Source organism: Geotrypetes seraphini, chromosome 2, assembly GCF_902459505.1.
Source record: "Geotrypetes seraphini chromosome 2, aGeoSer1.1, whole genome shotgun sequence".
Taxonomy (NCBI): domain Eukaryota; kingdom Metazoa; phylum Chordata; class Amphibia; order Gymnophiona; family Dermophiidae; genus Geotrypetes; species Geotrypetes seraphini.
In genome coordinates, this window is record NC_047085.1 from 419,894,939 (window position 1) to 419,917,522 (window position 22,584).

General features: G+C 42.7%; 1 protein-coding gene across 1 annotated transcript in view; it reads right to left on the reverse strand.

Annotated features, from left to right (window-relative positions):
• Positions 1-22,584, reverse strand: part of VPS50 (VPS50 subunit of EARP/GARPII complex) — a 337,660-nt gene that overhangs the window by 130,478 nt on the left and 184,598 nt on the right. Inside the window, 1 exon segment of the mRNA XM_033931131.1 lies at positions 8,394-8,512. Within this exon segment, the coding sequence (XP_033787022.1) occupies positions 8,394-8,512 (119 nt within the window).

Sequence of the window (22,584 nt, forward strand, 5' to 3'; positions counted from 1 at the left end):
TACCTAGTATATATGACAGCCAGTGCTGATCATTTTTTAACAACCCACTCCTCTATATATAAAAAAATATATTTTTAGTAATAATCCATGAGTCACACAAGGTGCACCTAGGAAAAGGCAGCATCTTAAACACTGCAGTGAGCACTAGAACACCAACACACGCATTGTAAAACTAAACAAGCCAGATCCTGCACAGTCAATTGATCCTGTACAGTCGATGCTAACAGAAAGCCATGTCCTTTTCATACACACAGACAGATACACCCTCACCTAATATGGAATAATCACAAACTAAAAATAGAACTATGTAGACAAAAGTTAAACTGAACCAATAAACCAGACTCTGCATACAATGCAACACCACAGAGACAGTTACATGTCCTCTAATGCTGTGAAAATATAAAGACAGTAGATGTAAATTTGAAAAAAAACCTGCTACATAACAATCACCACTTTACAAATTAACAAATAGAAATAAAACAAATGAGAAATAAGAAAATACAATTTTTTTGGACTAATCCATTTTTCAATTAGCTTTCAGAGGCTAAATCTTTCTTCAAGACAGTACAGCAGGGGTGTCCACACTTTTTTGGCTTGCGAGCTACTTTTTAAAATGACCAAGTCAAAATGATCTATCAACAATACAATTTAAAAAAACACAAAGCACACTGTACACAGAGAAAATGTTAATTATCATTTGTATCCGGGGTTTTTTCAGAGGTCAAGGCAGATGACTTTAAAATATGCAATGTCACCTCAGTAACAACTATACAGAAATAGACAAATATACCCTCTCCCCTTTTATTAAACCTCGATAGCGGTTTTTAGTGCAGGGAGCAACGCTGAATGCCCTGCGATGCTCTCAACGCTCATAGGCTCCCTGTGCTAAAAACCACTATCGCGGTTTAGTAAAAGGGGGCCATAGTGCAAAATATAGACAGCAGATATAAATTCTCAAAACTGACAAATTGATCACTAAATTGAAAATAAAATCATTTTCCACCCTCTCTCTGCCCTTTCCAACCAGTGTCCGCCCTCCCTCTGTTCCATATGGCATCTTCCCTCTTTCTATGTCCCTTAAATAAACTGTATATCTTGTGCCCTTTCTCTCCTTTGCACATGATTCATTTCAGCTTTACCCCCTCCCCTATGCTCTGGCATCTCTCTCTTCTCCTTTCCTTCCTTCCTTCCCACTCCACCCCATGGTCTGGCATCTCTATCTCCTTCCCTTCTCTTCTCCCATGCCCTGGCATCTCCCTCCTATCTCTCCCTCTCCCTCCTCTGGCACCTCCTCTCTTTCCCTCTGGTCTGGCATTTTGTCTCCTTTAGTTTCCCTTCCTTCCCCCCATGCCTGGCATCTCTCTCCTCTCCTGCCATCTCCTCCTCCCACTTCATTATCTGGTATTTCTTCTCCTTCCTTCCTTCCACCTGGTCTGGCATCTGCCTCCTCCCCCTCCCCCCATATACTCTGACATTTCCCCCCCCCCTCCATGATCTGGTAGCACCTTTCCTTTCCTTCCCTCCCATTGTCTTGGCATCTCTTTCCTCTCCTCTCCCTTCCCTGGTCTTCCTTCTCCCCTTCTCTCTCTCCCCAATTGGGTGCTACAGCAGCAGCACTTCTCTTCCCCTCCCCCTCCCCAATTGGGTGCAACAGCAACAGCACTTCTCTTCCTCTCCCCAATTGGGTGCAACAGCAGCATTTCTCTTCCCCCACAATTGGGTGCAGCAGCTTTTCTCTTCCCCCCTTCCCCTCAAAAAATGGGTGCAGCAGCAGAACATTTCTCTTCCCCCTCCCCTCCCCATTGGGTGCAGCATTTATCTTCCCCCTCACCCCAATTGAGTGAAGGCAGCATTTCTCTTCCCATTCCTCCCATTTCACACACCCATCGGCAGAGTTACTAGGCAAGTTGTAAGCTTCCCTCCATTGCTGACCTATCTTCCATAGGTCAGCGACGGAGAGAAGCTTACAACTTGCTGCTCTTCCTTGCTTCAGGCCTTCCTCATTGCCGGGTCCTGCTTTTGCAGAAACAAAAAGTAGGCAGGACCTAGCAGCGAGGAAGGCCGAAGCAAGTAAAAGCAGCAAGTTGTAAGCTTCCCTCCATCGTTGACCTGTCTCCTGCCTTAGCCCGTAGCAAACTCATGCTTCGGGGCTCTAACGTGTGCGTGCTGGCTTCCATTCTCATCTCCCTCCCCCTTCCCCCCCAGGACGTAACTTCCAGTTTCGGAGGGAAGAGAAGGGAAGCCGGCACGCACACGTTAGAGCCCTGAAGCATGAGTTCGCTACGGGCTAAGACAGAAAATCTCCAAGCCAGTGAGAGGTATTTGTTGGTTTTTAAAAAAAATATTGAGCAGCAGTGGCAGCAGCAGGATTCGCGATAGATGACAGCCGGGTGGTCATCTAAATTAGCAGGGGGGAACACCCGGCTAAAAGGCCTTAGGAAGAACACTGTAGTGAGATATAAATGTATGCATGGAGGACCATGTAGCTGCCTTACAGATGTTCTCAATGGGAGTGTAATGTAAGTGAGCTACTGAAGTGGCCATAGCTCTAACTTTATGTCAGTGACATGACCTTCTAGCATCAGCCCAGCCCGAGTATAGCAAAAAGAGAGTCTGTCAGCCATTAGGAGAGAGTTCTCTTGGTAAAAGGAGCTCCAAGTCTTTTTGGATCAAATGATAGAAACAACTGAGTAGAAGTTCTGTGAGGCTTGGTTTGATCTAAGTAATAAGGAAGGGTACGTTTACAGTTCAAGTGCAGTTTCACCAGAGTGAGAATGTGGCTTTGGAAATAAGACAGGGAGAACTATAGACTGATTGAGATGAAACTCCAAGACCACCTTTGGGAGGAACTTCGGATGAGTACGGAGAACCACTCTGTCATGGTAAAAAGTTGTGTAAGGTGGATCTGACACCAGTGCTTGCAGTACACCGACTCTTTGAGCCGATGTAATACAGATTAGAAATACCACTTTCCACGTGAGGTGTTTGAGAGATTAAGTCGCTAGTGGTTCAAAGGGAGGCTTCATCAGAGTAGAAAGTATAACATTAAAGTCCCAAGCAACTGGAGGAGTCTTGATTGGTGGTTTAGTATGAAAAAGGTCCTTCATCAATCTGTACAGATAAAGGTTTCTTATCCAGAAGCGCATGAAATGCAGTTATAGTACTGAGATGAACTCTGATAGATGTAGTTTTGAGACCAGAGTTACAGAGGTAACATAGTAACATAGTAGATGACGGCAGATAAAGACCTGAATGATCCATCCAGTCTGCCCAACCTGATTCAATTTAAATTTTAAAATTTTTTCTTCTTAGCTATTTCTGGGCAAGAATCCAAAGCTTTACCCGGTACTGTGCTTGGGTTCCAACTGCCGAAATCTCTGTTAAGACTTACTCCAGCCCATCTACACCCTCCCAGCCATTGAAGCCCTCCCCAGCCCATCCTACACCAAACGGCCATATACAGACACAGACCGTGCAAGTCTGCCCAGTATTGGCCTTATTCAATATTTAATATTATTTTCTGATTCTAAATCCTCTGTGTTCATCCCATGCTACTTTGAACTCAGTCACAGTTTTACTCTCCACCACAGAACAGAAGTATTTGTTTAGCACATTTGCTTTCTCCTCATCACTCTCCACATATTGGTTCCCAGCATCTTTTAGCCTAGCAATTACATTTTTCATCTTCCTCCTTTCACTAATATATATGAAAAAAAATTTGTCTCCCTTTTTTACATTTTTAGCCATTTGTTCTTCTGCCTGTGCTTTCGCCAGACGTATCTCTCTCTTGTCTTCTTTCAGTTTCACCCTGTAGTCCTTTCTGCTCTCCTCTTGGGTTTTTTTATATTTCATGAACGCCAGCTCTTTCGCCTTTATTTTCTCAGCCACTAGGTTGGAGAACCATATCAGCTTCCTTTTTCTCTTGTTTTTATTGATTTTCTTCACATAAAGGTCTGTAGCCATTTTTATCGCTCCTTTCAGCTTATACCACTGTCTTTCCACTTCTCTTATGTCCTCCCATCCTAACAGCTCTTTCTTCAGGTACTCTCCCATTGCATTAAAGTCCGTACGTTTGAAATCTAGGACTTTAAGTAGCGTGCGGCCGCTCTCCACTTTAGCCGTTATATCAAACCAAACTGTTTGATGATCGCTACTTCCCAGGTGAGCGCCCACTCGAACATTAGAGATACTCTCTCCATTTGTGAGGACCAGATCCAATATCGCTTTTTCCCTTGTGGGTTCCGTCACCATTTGTCTGAGCAGAGCTTCTTGAAAGGCATCCACAATCTCTCTACTTCTTTCCGATTCCACAGACGGAACATTCCAGTCTGCATCTGGCAGGTTGAAATCTCCCAACAGCAGAATCTCCTCTTTCCTTCCAAACTTTTGGATATCCACAATCAGATCCTTATCAATTTGCTGCGATTGAGTCGAAGGTCTGTAGACTACACCCATGTAGATAGAAGTTCCATCTTCTCTTTTCAGAGCGATCCATATCGCTTCTTCCTCTCCTCAGGTCCCTTGCATGTCAGTCACTTGGATATTGATCATTACATAGAGAGCTACTCCTCCACCTTTTTGACCATCTCTGTCCTTCCTAAAAAGATTATATCCCGGTATGTTTGCATCCCATCCATGTGATTCACTGAACCATGTCTCTGTGATAGCGACAATATCTAGATCTGCCTCTATAATCAGGGCTTGCAGATCATGAACTTTGTTACTTAGACTTCGAGCATTTGTGGTCATCGCTTTCCAGCTATTTTTCAGCGATAATCTCCTTTTTCATATGGATTTTTGTTTCATTTCACTTTCCGATGCAATACTAAGAAATGAGTTGCTGATATTGTTTATTGTTGCAGTCTTTACTACTATCACATCTTTTCTTTTTCTGGGGGTGGTCTCTATAATTGTCCTTCGTACATGCACCACTCCCACCTTCTAGTTTAAATGCCTAGAAAAATATTGTCTAAATTTCTCTGCAAGGTTTCTTTTTCCTGCTGTAGTAATATGTAGCCCATCAGTGCAATATAGCTTCTTGTCAAAGATAGTCCATGACTGATGGGAGAGGACAGGTGATTGGATCTAGAGCAGTGGTCTCAAACTCAAACCCTTTGCAGGGCCACATTTTGGATTTGCAGGTTCTTGGAGGGCCTCAGAAAAAATAGTTAATGTCTTATTAAAGAAATAACAATTTTGCATTAGCTAAAACTCTTTATAGTTTATAAATCTTTCCTTTTGGCTAAGTCTTAATAATAATATTGCAATTTATAGCTAAAGAGACATATGATCAAGAAACTGTTTTATTTTTTCTTTTGCGATTATGATAAACATACTGAGGGCCTCAAACTAGTAGTTGGCGGGCCGCATGTGGTCCCAGGGCCACGAGTTTGAGACCACTGATCTAGAGAATTAGGATTACACCAGAGGGTGAAGCAAGTCCACTTAAAGCGGTAGCAGCATTCAATGGAAGACTTTCTTGAGGCTTCAATGAAAGCTGAAACTGGAGCAGAGAATGCAAAAGTATTTACTGATTGGGAGAGAGATACGATGCTGTGAGAGCTAATGAGCATAGATTGGGATGGAGAAGAGATCCCTCGTTCTGAGTCAGCAGTGTGTTAGAAAGGTTTGAAGTTTGGTGGGTCTTGAACACTAAGTTGGAGAAGGAAAGGGAACCATGGCTGTCATGGCCACTGAGGAACTATAAGTATCATGGTGGTAGCTCTTGATGGAGTTTGAATAAAGTCTTTCTGATGAGAGGTATTGGTGGGAAAGCATATAGAAATCTGTGTGGCCAGTCCAGGAGTAAGGTATCTGACTCTAGGCGATTAGGAGTGTAAATGCTGGAACAAAAGACTGAAAGTTTGTGATTGTGAGGGGATGCATAGAGGAAAACATGCCGTTTTTTTTGAACCTCACTGTTTATCCTTCTCCACTGAGAATACTGACCATGGTACATTAGAGATATTTTGAGCCCACTGGGTCAGATAGGGAAATTCTTGAAGTACCTGTATGTAAACCGCTTTGAATGTGGTTGTAAAACTACAAAAAGGCAATATAGAAATCCCAATTCCTTTCCTTTCCATAGACCATTTAAACCAGTGGTCTCAAACTTGCAGCCAACGAACCACATGCGGCCCACAAGGTACTATTTTGAGGCCCTTGGTATGTTACCATTATTCTGGAACGTTGCCCGCCTCACTGCTGTAACCTCACGCAAGCGCTTTCCTGCGTCTGTACGCGATTTTGAGGTGGAGTGGAGAGAACAATCACGTACAGGAAAGCGCTTGCGTGAGGTTACAGCAGTGAGGTGGGCAACATTCCAGAACGCGACCGCTGGACACTTAAGGCACAAGTTTTCCAAAAAGAATCATTCTTTATAATACTGAGGGCCTCAAAATAATACCTGGCGGGATGTGAGTTTAGACCACTGATATACCGTATAATTACAGACGTTTCATACAATGGCTATGATGAATGGCTGTTTTAATAAATATCCAGAATATAAAAAATGCACTTCAAGCTCTAAGTCTGATAGATGTTGGCACTGTCATCTTGAAGCAGGGACTTTAGACCATTTATTATTCTATTGTCCATTTATTATGTAATTTTGGAAATCAATTTGGAGTCAAATAAATTGTTTATTAGAAAATCATGTGGCATCATCCTATGATACAATATTATTTGGCATAGAGATGAGAGCTAAGAGTTAAATATCCTCTACAAATAATAAATTATTGCTCATTTTGACAGGAGTTGCCATATAACAAATAACACTTAATTGGAAAAGTTGGAATAGATTGAACTTTAGGTTTTGGTGGAATTCAGTATGCCATATTTATAAAATGGAAAGAACATTAGCCATTCAAAAAGGGAACTTTAATAAATTTCAGGATGTGTAGAGGCCATTATCAGATTATTGTAAAAAATGAACATAAGAACATAAGAACTGCCTTCTCCGGATCAGACCTTCGGTCTATCAAGTCCGGCGATCCGCACACGCGGAGGCCCTGCCAGGTGTACACCTGGCTTAATTTATAGTCCACCATATCCTTATATGCCTCTCTTAAGGAGATATGCATCTAGTTTGCTCTTGAAGCCTAGGACGGTCGATTCCGTCATAATCTCCTCTGGGAGGGCATTCCAGGTGTCAACCACTCTCTGAGTGAAGCAGAACTTCCTGACATTAGTCCTGAACCTGTCCCCCCTTAGCTTCATTACATGTCCTCTAGTCCGTGTCAAATTGGACAATGTAAATAATCTTCTCTGCTCTATTTTGTCGATTCCTTTCAGTATTTTGAAGGTCTCGATCATATCCCCACGCAGTCTCCTTTTCTCAAGGGAGAACAATCCTAGTGTTATAAGTCTGTCCTCGTATTCCAGTTTCTCCATACCCTTCACCAGTTTTGTTGCTTGTCTCTGCACCCTCTCCAGCAGTTTTATATCCTTCTTTAGGTAGGGAGACCAATGTTGGACGCAGTATTCCAAGTGTGGTCTGACCATTGCCCTATAAAGCGGCATTATAACTTTCTCCGATCTACTCGAGATTCCTTTCTTTATCATGCCCAACATTCTATTTGCCTTCTTTGCCGCTGCCGCGCATTGTGCCGACGGCTTCAGGGTCCTATCTATCAGTACACCCAGGTCCTTTTCTTGTTCACTCTTCCCCAGAGTTGCACAAGAAAAGGACCTGGGTGTACTGATAGATAGGACCCTGAAGCCATCGGCACAATGCGCGGCAGCGGCAAAGAAGGCAAATAGAATGTTGGGCATGATAAAGAAAGGAATCTCGAGTAGATCGGAGAAAGTTATAATGCCGCTTTATAGGGCAATGGTCAGACCACACTTGGAATACTGCGTCCAACATTGGTCTCCCTACCTAAAGAAGGATATAAAACTGCTGGAGAGGGTGCAGAGACAAGCAACAAAACTGGTGAAGGGTATGGAGAAACTGGAATACGAGGACAGACTTATAACACTAGGATTGTTCTCCCTTGAGAAAAGGAGACTGCGTGGGGATATGAGTATATATTTTTCTTCCCTGATTAGTACAAATGGAAATTGGGCGGGGGGAGGGGGGTATTTATTATTGGAAAATGTTTTTATGAAATATAAAAGGATGGGAGGGAAGGGGATAAATTTAATTTGATAAAATTAATTGTAGAATTTCAAGTGATATATCTATGTTAAAATGTTAATATCAATGTTGATGTACTTGATGTAAGTTATAAAATGAATAAAGAATTATATATATATTTTTAAAAATGCATTTCACACAACATACTCTTGTATAAAGATAAATTAATCTTAAAAACAAACCAGACTGAAAACCATTACTGATTTAAAGGTATGATAAGTGTGGTATTGGATCTTAACTTATTGCAAGGGTTTACCTTTTTACTGGGGCATCTCCCGTTTGCTCATCCACGTAATCTCTTTTGAGTTCTTCAGGAACATCGCTGTCACTGTCATACTCCTGATATGCACTCTTTTCCAACTCATCAGATTCATACTAGAGAAGGAATGGGAAAACCCCCCACATTTTTTATGTTCAATATTTTTATGTATTTAATATCAATAATAAAAACAATACAACACAGTAATAGCTGATCACTATAAAAAGGCAATCCTCCTCCTGACAATAACTCTAATATGAATCAAATTAAGCTACAGTAGGCCTTTAGCACATTCTTAGCTCATAGCAAAGTTACAATGGAATTTTGTTAAGAACAGTGCAGCAGCACAGTCCTAAAAAAGCTCTATGAAATGAAAAAAGTCATTAATTATTTTAGACAGTAAGGGGTCCTTTTATCAAGCCGCGCTAGCGGGGTTAGCGTGTCGGACATTTCATCATGCGCTAACTCCCGCAGCCGGCTAAAAATCTAATGCCTGCTCAATGTAGGCGTTAGCGGCTAGCGCAGGTGGTTTAACGCACGGTATTACGCGCATTAAACCCCTACCGCAGCTTGATAAAAGGACACCTAAGTCCTTGTTGATTCTGTTCAAACCGCCAAATAGCACAGTTACTTACCGTAACAGGTGTTATCCAGGGACAGCAGGCAGATATTCTTAACTGATGGGCGACGGCACCGACGGAGCCCCGGTACGGACAATTTTAGAGTAATTGCACTCTAAGAACTTAGAAAGTTCTAGCTAGGCCGCACCACGCATGCGCGAGTGCCTTCCCACCCGACGGAGGCGCGCGGTCCCCAGTTAGGTTAAGCCAGCTAAGAAGCCAACCCGGGGAGGTGAGAGGGACGTAAGAATATCTGCCTGCTGTCCCTGGATAACACCTGTTACGGTAAGTAACTGTGCTTTATCCCAGGACAAGCAGGCAGCATATTCTTAACTGATGGGTGACCTCCAAGATAACAAAAAGAGGGATGGAGGGAAGGTTGGCCATTAGGAAAATAAATTTTGTAAAACAGACTGGCCGAAGTGTCCATCCCGTCTGGAGAAGGCATCCAGACAATAATGTGATGTGAAAGTATGAACTGAGGACCAAGTAGCAGCCTTGCAGATTTCCTCAAAAGGAGTTGATCTGAGGAAAGCTACAGACGCTGCCATCGCTCTAACCTTATGGGCCGTGACAGAACCTTCCATTGGCAGTCCGGTCTGAGCATAACAGAACGAGATGCAAGCAGCAAGCCAATTGGATAATGTACGTTTAGAAACAGGATGTCCCAACTTATTTGGATCAAAGGACAGAAAAAGTTGGGGAGACGATCTGTGAGGCTTAGTGCGCTCTAAATAGTAAGCCAAAGCACACTTACAGTCCAAAGTATGCAAAGCCTGTTTTCCAGGATGAGAATGAGGTTTCAGGAAGAATACAGGCAGGACAATGGACTGGTTAAGATGAAAGTCAGATACAACCTTAGGGAGGAACTTTGGATGTGTACGTAGAACCACCTTGTCATGGTGAAAGACTGTACGGCACGGCACGGCACCCAGTTACCTAAACAACCGTTTTCACTACTACCTCTCACCCAGAAGAAGGAGAACACAGAACCTTTTCACCTACCCACCTCTCAACGGTACTCGTCTTAAGAAACTTTACGACAACCTTCTGGGGACACAGGCAGCTAAAATCGACTCTGACATCTCAAAACTTCTGACCAAAACAACAGACATAAATGAGTTCCGTAAAGAAATAAAAACACTACTGTTCAAAAAATATCTCCCATCACTCTAACCACCACCCAATGAGTCCCCAATCAACGCCTTTGGAAACACCCACCTATAGTATCTCTTTGTCTGTGATCCAGAATGTACTGTAACTCTTTTACACTACACCCGATTTAACTTGATTCAATTGACATGTATTATCTTCCGTGATATGTATTATCTTCTGTTATATGTATTATCTTCTGTGATATGTATTATCTTCTGTGAAATTGAAGTATCATAATCCTTTACTGTTCCTGTAACTTACCCTTATCCTGAAATGTAATTCTACTGGAACTGCCCAGATATTTTCTATATTGTAATCTGCCTAGAACCGCAAGGCACAGGCGGAATAGAAATCCCTAATGTAATGTAATGTAATGTAAAAGGTGGATCGGCAACTAGTGCTTGCAATTCACTGACCCTCCTGGCAGAAGTGAGAGCAATAAGGAAGACCACTTTCCAAGTGAGAAATTTGAAATGAGCTGTGGCCAATGGTTCAAAAGGAGGTTTCATTAAGGCAGAAAAAAACACATTAAGATCCCAGACCACAGGAGGGGGCTTGAGAGTCCCCGCATTGAAAAGTCCCCGCATGAATCTGGAAACCAAAGGATGAGCAGTAAGAGGTTTTCCGTGAACTGGCTCATGAAAAGCAATAATGGCACTGAGGTGGACTCTGATAGAAGTAGATTTGAGACCAGAGTTAGACAAAGAAAGGAGATAATCCAACACTAGTTCTACTGCTAGTGAAGTTGGATCATGATGATGCAGAAAGCACCAGGAAGAAAACCGGGACCACTTCTGTTGATAGCATTGAAGAGTGGCCGGCTTCCTGGAAGCATCAAGAATAGAACGGACAGGCTGAGAAAGAAGTGAATGGGTTGAGGTCAGCCCGAGAGATACCAAGCTGTCAGGTGCAGAGATTGTAGGTTGGGATGTAGGAGGGACTGCTGATGCTGAGTAAGCAGAGAAGGAAACAGTGGAAGAAGTATGGGCTCCCTGGAACTGAGTTGAAGCAGAAGGGAGAACCAATGTTGCCTGGGCCACCGTGGAGCTATGAGAATCATGGTGGCTTGTTCCCTCTTGAGCTTGAACAAGGTCCGCAACATGAGAGGCAGAGGAGGAAATGCATAAAGGAATAGATTGGTCCAATCCAGGAGAAACGCATCTGCTGCCAGACGGTGAGGGGAGTAGAGTCTGGAGCAAAATTGGGGCAGTTGATGATTGTGAGGAGCTGCAAAAAGGTCCATCTGAGGAGCGCCCCACTGATCGAAAATGGACTGGAGAGTTATGGGATCGAGAGTCCATTCGTGGGGTTGAAGAATTCTGCCGAGATTGTCTGCTAAGGAATTCTGCTCTCCCTGGATGTAGACAGTTTCAGGAACAAATTGTGAGCTGTCGCCCAAGACCAAATCTTTTGGGCCTCCTGACACAACAGGCGAGAGCCCGTCCCACCCTGTTTGTTGATGTAGTACATTGTTACTTGATTGTCTGTGCAAAGTAGGAGAACTTGAGGAAAGAGGAGATGCTGAAAAGCCTTGAGGGCATAAAACATCGCTCTGAGTTCCATGAAATTGATGTGATGCTTCTTTTCCTGGGCAGTCCAAAGACCTTGGGTTTGGAAATCATTCAAGTGAGCTCCCCAGGCATATGGGGATGTGTCTGTGGTGATGACGAGATGATGAGGAGGCAGATGGAACAGAAGGCCTCTGGAGAGATTGTAAGATTTCAACCACCATTGCAGAGACTGTCGAAGAGACGATGTCACAGATATGTGTCGCGAACAAGGATCCGTTGCCTGGGACCACTTGGTAGCTAGGGTCCACTGAGGAGTGCGCAGGTGAAAACGTGCGAAGGGGTGACATGAACTGTCAAGGCCATGTGACCCAAGAGTATCATCATTTGTTTTGCAGAAATGGACAGCTGTAAAAGCACCTGCTGACAAAGATGAAGAAGGGTCTGAAGGCGATTGGGTGGAAGAAACGCCCTCATGAGAACAGTGTCCATGATTGCTCTGATGAACTGAAGCCGCTGAGAGGGAATGAGATGCGACTTGGGCAGATTGATCTCGAAACCCAGAAGTTGGAGAAAGCGAATGGTTTGGTTGGTGGCTTGAAGTACTTCCTGAGATGAAGGAGCCTTGATTAACCAGTCGTCCAGGTAAGGAAAGACTTGAAGATGGTGAGAACATAGGAAAGTGGCCACCACAATGAGACACTTTGTGAATACCCTGGGAGAGGAAGCAAGACCGAAGGGTAACACCTTGTACTGGTAATGACAGCGATTGATCATGAAGCGGAGATACTGTCTGGAGGCCAGATGACTGGGATGTGAGTGTAGGCCTCTTTGAGATCGAGGGAGCATAGCCAGTCGCCCTGAGTAAGAAGAGGATAAAGTGTGGCCAGAGAAAGCATTTTGAACTTTTCCTTGACCAAGCATTTGTTGAGATTTCGGAAATCTAGTATAGGTCTGAGGTCCCCGGTTCTTTTGGGAACTAGAAAGTAGTGGGAGTAGAATCCCTGCCCCTTCTGTTCTAGAGGAACCTCTTCTATGGCGTCCAGAAGAAGAAAAGATTGGACCTCCTGAAGGAGGAGGGAGGACTGAGGAGTGTTGGAAGCAGAGTCTTTTGGAGGATTTTGGGTGGGAAGAGTCTGGAAGTTGAGAGAATAGCCGTGGTGAATGATATTGAGCACCCACTGGTCTGAGGTGATGATCTCCCAACGGCTGAGAAAAAAAGATAGACGGCCTCCTATGGGTTGAGGCAGGAGGGTTGATGGAAGGAGACTGGCTAGGCCCTGGAGAGTGGAGTCAAAAGGGTTGAGTGGACTTCGGTGGTGGAGGTTTCACCTGTTGCTGCTGTTGTGCACGAGGTTGTTGGCGTTGTTGTGGACGCTGGCGTCTTGGCTGCTAAGGAGCAGATGGTAAGGGTCTAGCAGAATAGCGACGCTGATAGGACGACTGTTGGCGAAAAGGCCAGACAAGTGGAGGCTTCTTTTTGTTTTTGAGAAGAGTGTCCCAGTGAGTCTCATGCGCAGAAAGTTTCTGAGTGGTAGAGTCCATGGATTCGCCAAACAACAACGAAGTTGCAAAAAATTAGATGTGCAGTGATGGAATGAGGCAAGCTTCCTATCAGGAAGATATTTCTCAAAAGAGGAAAGCTGTTGGATAAGATGCTTCAGGTAAAAAGAAAAGTGAAAAGAATAATTACCTGAGCGATTGGCAAGCATGGCATTTTGGTAGAGGCGTTTGCCAAACTTATCCATAGCTTTGCCCTCTCTGCCAGGAGGGACAGAAGCATAGACACTAGAGCTCGCAGTCTTTTTCAAAGTGGATTCCACAAGTAATGATTCATGCGGGAGTTGAGGCTTGTCAAAGCCTGGAATGGGAATTACTCGGTATAAAGTGTCCAATTTCCTGGGAGCACCGGGAATTGTTAAAGGTGTCTCCAAGTTCTTATAGAAAGTCTCTCTTAAAATATCATGGAGGGGTAATTTTAGAAATTCCTTAGGAGGTTGGTCAAAATCCAAAGCTTCAAGAAAAGTTTTGGACTTTTTAGATTCAGCCTTCAAAGGAATAGAGAGAGACTCACACATTTCCTTCAAAAAAGAGGTGAAGGAAGATGAATCAGGTTTGATAGAAGGATCCTGTATAAAAGGGTCCTCCTCAGGCGAAGATAGTAAAGGCTCTTCTGAATCATCCCAAAGATCAGGGTCTCTGACTTGCGAAGTATGGCCCCGGGAGTCTGGCGTCGAGGGTTTGGTGTGCCTGGTCTTGCGCAACGATTTCCCAGAACGGAGGGATGCAGTACCCGGGAAGTCAGTGGTTGCCGGTGCCGGGAGTCAGAAATCGGTGCGGGGTTGGCTGTTTGAACCGCACAATGCTGACCTCTTGGTTCTGCAGATAGCACCGGCATGGAAGCCGAAGAGGCAGAGTGGACCGGTACCGACAGAGTAGAAGCTGACAATAGAGGCTGCTCTACGGCCGGTACCGGCAGCTTAGACCGGACCGGAACTGGAAGGTTCGGTGCCAACAGAGCAGGAAGGAGCTGCTGCAATTGCTCTTTAAGTTGGACTTGAAGGACAGCCGCAATACGGTCATCTAAGGAAGGTACCGGTATCGCTTTCTTTTTCTGCGGTACCTGCGGTGCCGCTCGACGCCCAGAGGATGAGGAGGCCGAGGAGGATGCACTCACCTCTATAGGGGCGGAGCGTTTACGGGGGCGCCTCGAGGTCGGCAGGACTGGACTCTCTGCCACAGTGACCGAAGGACGCTCCAATGAGGAAGGCTTCTTAGCCGGCTTACCTGAGGGGTGCCACGCCGGAGCGGTGTTGCGCGGCGTCGATGAAGTGGGTGCCGGTTGAGAAGCCGCCGATGTCGGTGTCGATGCCGAGGGATCAGCCATCTCGGGACCGAACAAAGGCTTTTGTTGAAGCTGCCTGTTTTTTAAGGTACGCTTCTTAAGAGTAGCACAACAGGTGCAGGTGGAAGCCCTATGATCCGGACCCAAGCACTGTAAACACCAGTTGTGCGGGTCGGTCAATGATATGGGGCGTGCACACCGTTGGCACTTTTTGAATCCTGGCTGAAGGGGCATGAAGGTAAACACGGCCTCTGCCAAATCGAAAGCGGAGGCTTCTATGATGACAATAGGCCCCACCGGGGCGACCCCGAAAAGAAAGAAAAATAAATTATATTTTATTTATTTATTTATTTATTTTAGAAATTAAATAGAAAAAGAAAAAGAAGCTTTGAGAAGCAAAAAACACGCAAGCGGGAAGGCAGAAAAAGATTTTCCAATGGCCGTTGAAAAAAATCGCGTCTGTTGAGCTCCGCGGAATTGAAGAAACTGGGAACCGCGCGCCTCCGTCGGGCAGGAAGGCACTCGCGCATGCACGGTGTGGCCTAGCTAGAACTTTCTAAGTTCTTAGAGTGCAATCACTCTAAAATTGTCCATACCGGGGCTCCGTCAGTGCCGTCGCCCATCAGTTAAGAATATGCTGCCTACTTGTCCTGGGATAAGTTACTGCATGGTAAGTATTATCCAGATCTGTAAACAGTTTTCATACATTTTGTTAGTTTAGCTATTGATGCTGCTTACTGAAATTGTTAAACTCTGCAACAGATGTAAAGTTAATTAACACAGAACACAATTAACAATTTTATAATTTATCTCCCGCACCCTACATTGATCACAGATAAATAGCATCAGAAAACAATTAAAACAGAACAATTAACTCCTATAATTAATACTAAAAATATGTTTATTAATTGCTTCAGATGTAATTCATTTTTTAAAAAAATCATCATTTCCTATGGTAGAAAAAGTGTTATATTTAGAATATGTATTCTATTTCAAATTTGAATAATTTTTGAATTAAATTAATTAGTTGATTCTAAATAGATCATACAATGATTTATTCTCATAAGAGACATTTATTTATTACATACACATAGACATAGTTGTTTAATGTAGATAACAAGTTCTGTATTTCCTTAACAAGTGTCTTAACTTGTAATTATTCATAAATTAATAAAAGAAAATATAAAAAAAAGAAAAATTGTGGGATATAAGACCAGTATAGTATACAGTATATAGAATAGAGAATGACATGGGGAAAAATTTGTCCCTGTCTCCGCCCCGTCCCCGCGAGCTCGGTTCAGAAAAGGGAAATCATGTTTAACGAATTTACTTCAATTTTTTGAGACCGTGAACATGCAAATTGATAGTGGAATGCCGGTGGACATAATATATTTGGACTTCCAGAAAGCATTCGACAAAGTTCCACATGAAAGACTTCTCAGGAAACTACAAAGCCATGGAATAGAGGGAGATAAACAAAGGTGGATAGGCAAATGGCTGGAAAACAGAAAGCAGAGAGTGGGCATAAATGGGAAGTTCTCAGACTGGGAGAAAGTGACTAGTGGTGTGCCCCAGGGCTCGGTACTTGGGCCGATCCTATTTAATATTTATATCAATGACCTGGAAGACGGAATATCCAGTGAGATCATTAAGTTTGCAGACGACACAAAGCTATGCCGGACAATCAGATCGCAGGAGGATAGCGAGGAACTCCAGAGCGACTTGTATCAGTTAGAGAAATGGGCAGAGCAATGGCAGATGAAGTTCAACGTGGAGAAATGCAAAGTAATGCATTTAGGTAGTAAGAATAAGGAACACGAGTATAGAATGTCAGGCGCAACTCTGGGTAAGAGCGAACAAGAAAAGGACCTGGGTGTACTGATAGATAGGACCCTGAAGGCATCGGCACAATGCGCGGCAGCGGCAAAGAAAGCAAACAGAATGTTATGCATGATAAAGAAAGGAATCACGAGTAGATCGGAGAAAGTCATAATGCCGCTTTATAGAGCAATGGTCAGACCACACTTGGAATACTGTGTCCAACATTGGTCTCCCAACCTAAAGAAGGATATAAAACTGCTTGAGAGGGTGCAGAGACGAGCAACGAAGCTAATAAGAGGTATAGAGAACTTGGAATATGAGGAACGACTCAAGAAACTGGGACTGTTCTCCCTTGAGAAGAGAAGGCTGCGAGGGGACATGATCGAGACGTTCAAAATACTGAAAGGCATCGATAAAATAGAGCAGGAAAATAAATTATTTACATTGTCCAATGCGACACGGACAAGAGGACATGGTTTGAAGCTAAGGGGGGACAAGTCCAGGACAAATGTCAGGAAGTTCTGCTTCACTCAGAGAGTGGTTGACACCTGGAATGCCTTAGAGGGATATGGGTGACTAAAACTACATCAGGTGTATACCTGACTGGGCCTCCGCGTGTGCGGATCGCCGGACTCGATGGACCATGGGTCTGATCCGGAGATGGCAGTTCTTATGTTCTTATGACCCCACAAACCATCTGATCCCATCCATACAAGCCTCAAATAGTTTTATACCGAACTTATTTTATTAAAGTATAAAAAGAAACAATATTCTGTAGAATTGTCATTTTATAAATCAAAGTTCTGGCGGCCGAACTAGAGAAAGATCTTCAGCTGGCAGGGCTTTGTTTATAAATATTTATCAACACAACTAATAAACTATTTTATCCTAAAGCAAAAAAAAATAAATTAAAAAAAAATTTTCTACCTTTGTTGTCTGGTTTCTGCTTTCCTCATTCAATTCTTTCCATCCACTGTCTGTCTTCTCTCTGCCTCTTCCATATGTTCTGTTACTGTGCCTCCCCTTTTCATCTCGGCCTCCCCCCCATTGGACTGGCACCCATCTTCTTCCCTCCGCTCCCCCATAGTCTAGTATTTCTGTCTTCTTCCCTTCTATCTTTCCTTCCCTCTCCCAGGTGGTTTTTAGCATCTCTATCCTCCTTTCTTCCCCTTAGATCTGTCTCCCCCAATCCAGCATGTGCCTTTTTTTCCTTTATCCCCTCCTTCCATCCAGTTCCCTTCAGTATCTTCTCCCCTCACTCTCTTCCCCATTTCCCTTCAGCGTCTGTTCCTATACACCCTCCTCCCTCTCTCCACACCGCTTCAGCACCCTTCCCGTGGTCCAAGCAGTGCCTAACAATTCTGTCTACCTCCACCCCTGTCTCCACACACACACACACACACACACACTAACCAATCTATTCTCCCTCTCTTCCTCTTACCTTCATGCCGATTTTTAATTCTTCCCACCTCCACCCCTGCTTCCACACACACACAGAAAACCACATGTCTTAAAATAACTTTTAGCGTTCAGTTTTGCATTTTGTTTAATGGACTAAAACTGTATTTTTAAAGCTGTTTTGTACTGGCAGAGAACTGTATGTAAAACAGCTCTACAAATTAGACCTAAAAAAAAGTTTCACCACCTTTAGCTTTGATACAACATTCATCTCATTGCTTTCAGCGGGTCACAATAGCCTTGAACTTCAATTAAATCTGTAGGGGAAATACCCTGCAAGGTAGTGCTCTTTTCATTAGAAGCAAACACAAGTCTTATACAAATTGCTTTTGAGAGAGATAAAGGAAGAAGGGAGAGGGGCTAAGAAGGCATGTTCAACTTTTTTTTCCTTTTTCGCTTTTGACTATAATTTGTATATTTGAGTTTCAACAGTTACTAACCAATCTATTCTCCCTCCCTCCCTTCCCCTTACCTTCATGCCGATGTTTAATTTTCTTTCAACAAGCAGCCGTCGGAGCCTTGAAGTCGCTTGTGGCTGGCGGAAAGTTCTCCTCTGATGCAACTTCCTGTTTTCATTTGCGGCAGAAAAGAACTTTCCGACAGCCACACGTGACTTCAAGACTCCGGCAGCTGCTTGTTGAAAGAAAATTAAACATGAAGGTAAGGGGAAGGGAGGGACATTGGCAGCGGTGACAGAAGAAGGCTATGTGTGATTGGTGATCGCACGCATTCCTTCCCTTAACTGCAGAGACAAGGCCATTCACCGCTCCATGGGGTGGTGAATGGCCTTCTCCCCGTACCCGCAGTGACTACTTTTTTCCCCCACCGTTTTGGCAGGTTACCCGCGGGTAGCCGTGGCTACCCATGGGTAACAGCCACTGTATCATTCTCTTCTCCATGAGTCTCGTCTTTAAAGGACAAGTCGATTGCCCAAAATAAATCTTTGGACAAGTGCACACAATAGCATAGACAATCAGCAACCCGTGGTAATTTTGCCATGTGTGAGCACAAATCATGTGCTAAAAAATTTATTTTTTGTGAAAGGAATGTTGGGGGAGGAGATTGGGCATTTCTGTGCTAATAAGTTAGCTCATCTGATTAGTGTGTAAGCCCTTACCATCTACAAAATAGGTGGCTAATATTTTATTTAATGGTCAGCACTAATGGCAAAGTAGCATGTAGCCTAAATTCAGAAAATGGAAAATTATTCATCTTTCAGCTGCACTAAAAGTGGCTTTAGCAAGCGGGAAAGTCCATTAGGGGTACATGCTAAGGCCACATTTTAGCATAATCTATTAAAAGGACCCCTGAATAAATTAATTCTGACCATGTTGCATGTTCTCGCATCTCTTTTGAGTTCCTTTCAAATAAGCAACAGCTCTCTCTGTACAGTGTCCACTGCAATAAAGCTACAGAGAATTGTCCAAAGACACTTAAGGCAGGAAATTTGTTCTATCTGCAAGACCTGGCAAACCTGTGGTAAGGATCCATGCTGCCAATGTAGTTAACCCATATTCTTTTACTCTGGATGCACTAGCACAACGATGAAAAGAACAGTGATATGCATTATGCCATGTCTTATGGACAGAGAGAAAGATGCTAACACTATCACTTTGGCACATCAATTTCTATCTTTATGCTTGATTCTAAAAATTATTCCTATCATTTCAATCAAATGATAGTTTTTGTTGCACAGTACAGTACTGATTTTGATTCAACATCAGTGCATTGCCCAAAGGAAACCAAGCAGCAGAATATTTTGTTTATTGTGTCATATATTTGCGCTCAGGAGCCATGCTGTTTATATAATTAACTATAACTTTGTCAATCTAACTACATTTGCCTAATGGCAAAATTAGTGATATGAGTTCACAAGGCATCTGAACTGATCTACGAATGAGCTATTGTATTCAGAAATGTTATTGGCAGATTATACAGCAAAGTTTTATGTGAAAACAATTATTTTTCAACACACTAGAAATGAAATACATGTATTTATTTATTGGGATTTATTAACAGCCTTTAAGAAGAGATTCACCCAAGGGGGTGTAGAACAGGTATAAAACTTACTATTGTGTTAACAGCATAACAGTAGTAAAAAGACCAAATATAAAGAAATACAGTGAATGAGATAAAGTCAAAATCAAGTAAGCCAGTCATTGAGTTGAATGCAGATTGTTCTATAAGTTTTGTCAGGAAGGGAATGCTAGAGACTGGTTGTCATTTTTTGACCTTGTCCTCATCAAAGGAGTTCTTTTACAGTAGCGGGCACACCAGAGCTCTTTTCATTGTTGTTGGTAGTTGCACTTCCACAAGTGAGGAGTTAACAATTTTTGTGGCCTCTTCAAAGAGGCCTATGCTCACTTGTTGCACTATGTTTGCTGGATAGGAATTGAGAGGGCAGGTGTAGGATGTAGGCTTTTCAGGGGTTTTTTTCAAGAGCTTCCTCTGTGATCTAGTTGAATGAGTCCCAGATGGCTGTGCATGGTGGGGTAGGAAGAGTGTTCTCTTCATAAGCTGGTGAGAGCTTTGATGAGATTGTCTATAGCTCTTGATAGAGACCATTAATTTTGATGGCAAAATCATTGCTAGTTGCAACTGGGAGGGCTGGTTTTGTTGTGGGGTTTGCTGTAGGCTGTTTACTATTTTACATAGTTGCTTGGTTGAATTAGCAGATTGATCAATGTTTTCAGGAGACTGATAAAATACGGGGAATGGTGGTGAAAAAAAACCTTAAAAGGAGCAGCTGCAAAGGTCAAAAATGTATATTGGGTGTGAATGTTATTCAAAATACTATCATGGAACCCCAGACCAGATATGTTCCATATATTAAAAAAGGAGGAAGAAGGCCAACTGACAACCAGCATGGTTAAGTGATGAGAAGGAAACAGCATAAGGAATGGCAAGCCAAATGCAAATCACTGATAAGAAAGGTAAAGAGAGACCTGAAAAAGAAGACTGCATTGGAGGCAAAAACACTGTAAAAACTTTTTAAGGTACATTAGAAGTAAGAAGCTGGAGAAAGAATCATTTGAACCACTAGATGACTGAGATGTTAAAGGGGCACTCAGAGAAGACAAGGTCATAGCAGAGATTAAATTAATTTTTTGCTTCAGCCTTCTCCGAGGATGATATGGAAGAAACACCAATGCTAGAAATGGTATTCAAAGCTGATGAGTCAGAAAAACTGAAATAAGTTTTTGTAAACCTACACGATGTAAAGGGGCAATTTGACAAACTGAAAAGTAGCAAATTGCATGGACTGGATGGAATACATCCCAGAGTACTGACAGAACTGAAAATTGAACTTGCAGAGTTATTAGTAGTAAAATATAATCAAGCATAGCACTGGAAGACTGGAGTGGGGCCAATGTAACGCCAGTCTTTAAAACTGGTTCCAGAGGTGATCCAGGAAATTATAGACTAGTGAGCCTGAAGCTGATGCTAGGCAAAATGGTAGAGACTATTATAAAAAACAAAATTACAGAGCCTATACAAAGGTATAGATTAATTAGACAAAGCCAACATGGATTTAGTCAAGGAAAAGCTTGTCTCACCAATCTAGATTTCTTTGAAGGGGTGAATAAGCATGTGGATAAAAGTGATCCTGTCAATATTGTGTATTTGGATTTTCAAAAGGCATTTGACAAAGTACCTCGTGAATGAGGAAATTAAAAAGTCACAGGATAGGAAGTAAAGTTCTATTGTGGATTCAAAACTGGTTAAAAGATAGAAAACAGAGTAGGATTAAATGGTCTATATTCTCCGAAGTCAGAGAGAAGGCTTCCGGGTCAGCCATGTGTTGCATATCGTAGCCACAGCCCACAGCTTTGGAAAGAGAAACAAATGCAGCTGGAAAGAGGAGGCCGGCCAAATTAAGGTAAACACATGTGGGAAGGAAGCATAAACTTGGGACACAGAATGGAGGGAGGGACAGAGAGGGGCGAGTTGAGATAAGGGAGGGAAGGAGAGGCAGGATCCCCATTCGTAAGTATGAGTCAGACGTTAAGTCGACGTTCATAATCCGGGGACTGCCTGTACCTGAAAACACACACACAGAAAAGTTCAAGTCCCACTATTGAGGCATGGTATTAAAACAAATGAGAACTTAAAAGAAACACAAGATGTTTTCAAAGTTATAATCTCATACAGTGATTACGAGGGGCAACTGAAAAGTTCTCAGCCCAACCAACAAAGTTGGGGCAGTCTCCATCAAGGGCTATACACTTAGTCCAGTGATTTTCCACTTTTTTTGTGAATAAAAAAAGTGGAAAATTGGTGGACTAAGTATATATCCCTCAATGGAGATTGTCCCAACTTTGTTGGTTGGGCTGAGAACTTTTCAGCAGCCCCATCTAGAATAATAAATAGTCAACAATATTTTTTAAAAGTTCTGTATAGTCATCCCCAAATATTGTTCTGCCTCATAAAAGTAAATTCCTTGTGGCTATTTAAATGACTACAATATAACTATGTTAGTTCACAAGCCAGTTTTCAAAACAGAGGCATGTTGGGATAAGAAGTAGAAGACAGTAAACAAAGCTGTACAAGGTTAATACCACCCATCTTATCCCCATCCAATATCTGCATTTGACCCTCAGCTATCGGATAAGATGTATTATAGAAAAACATTAGCATCATATCTTTGTTATTTGAATGTTCTGATCTTTGCTTATTAGATGCTTCAAAAGTATGTATTACATCTCTCTTATTTGAATTTCAATACTGTTTATAAGTATATTTTTCAACTGTTTTATGGTAGAACAATTAATAAATTTCAA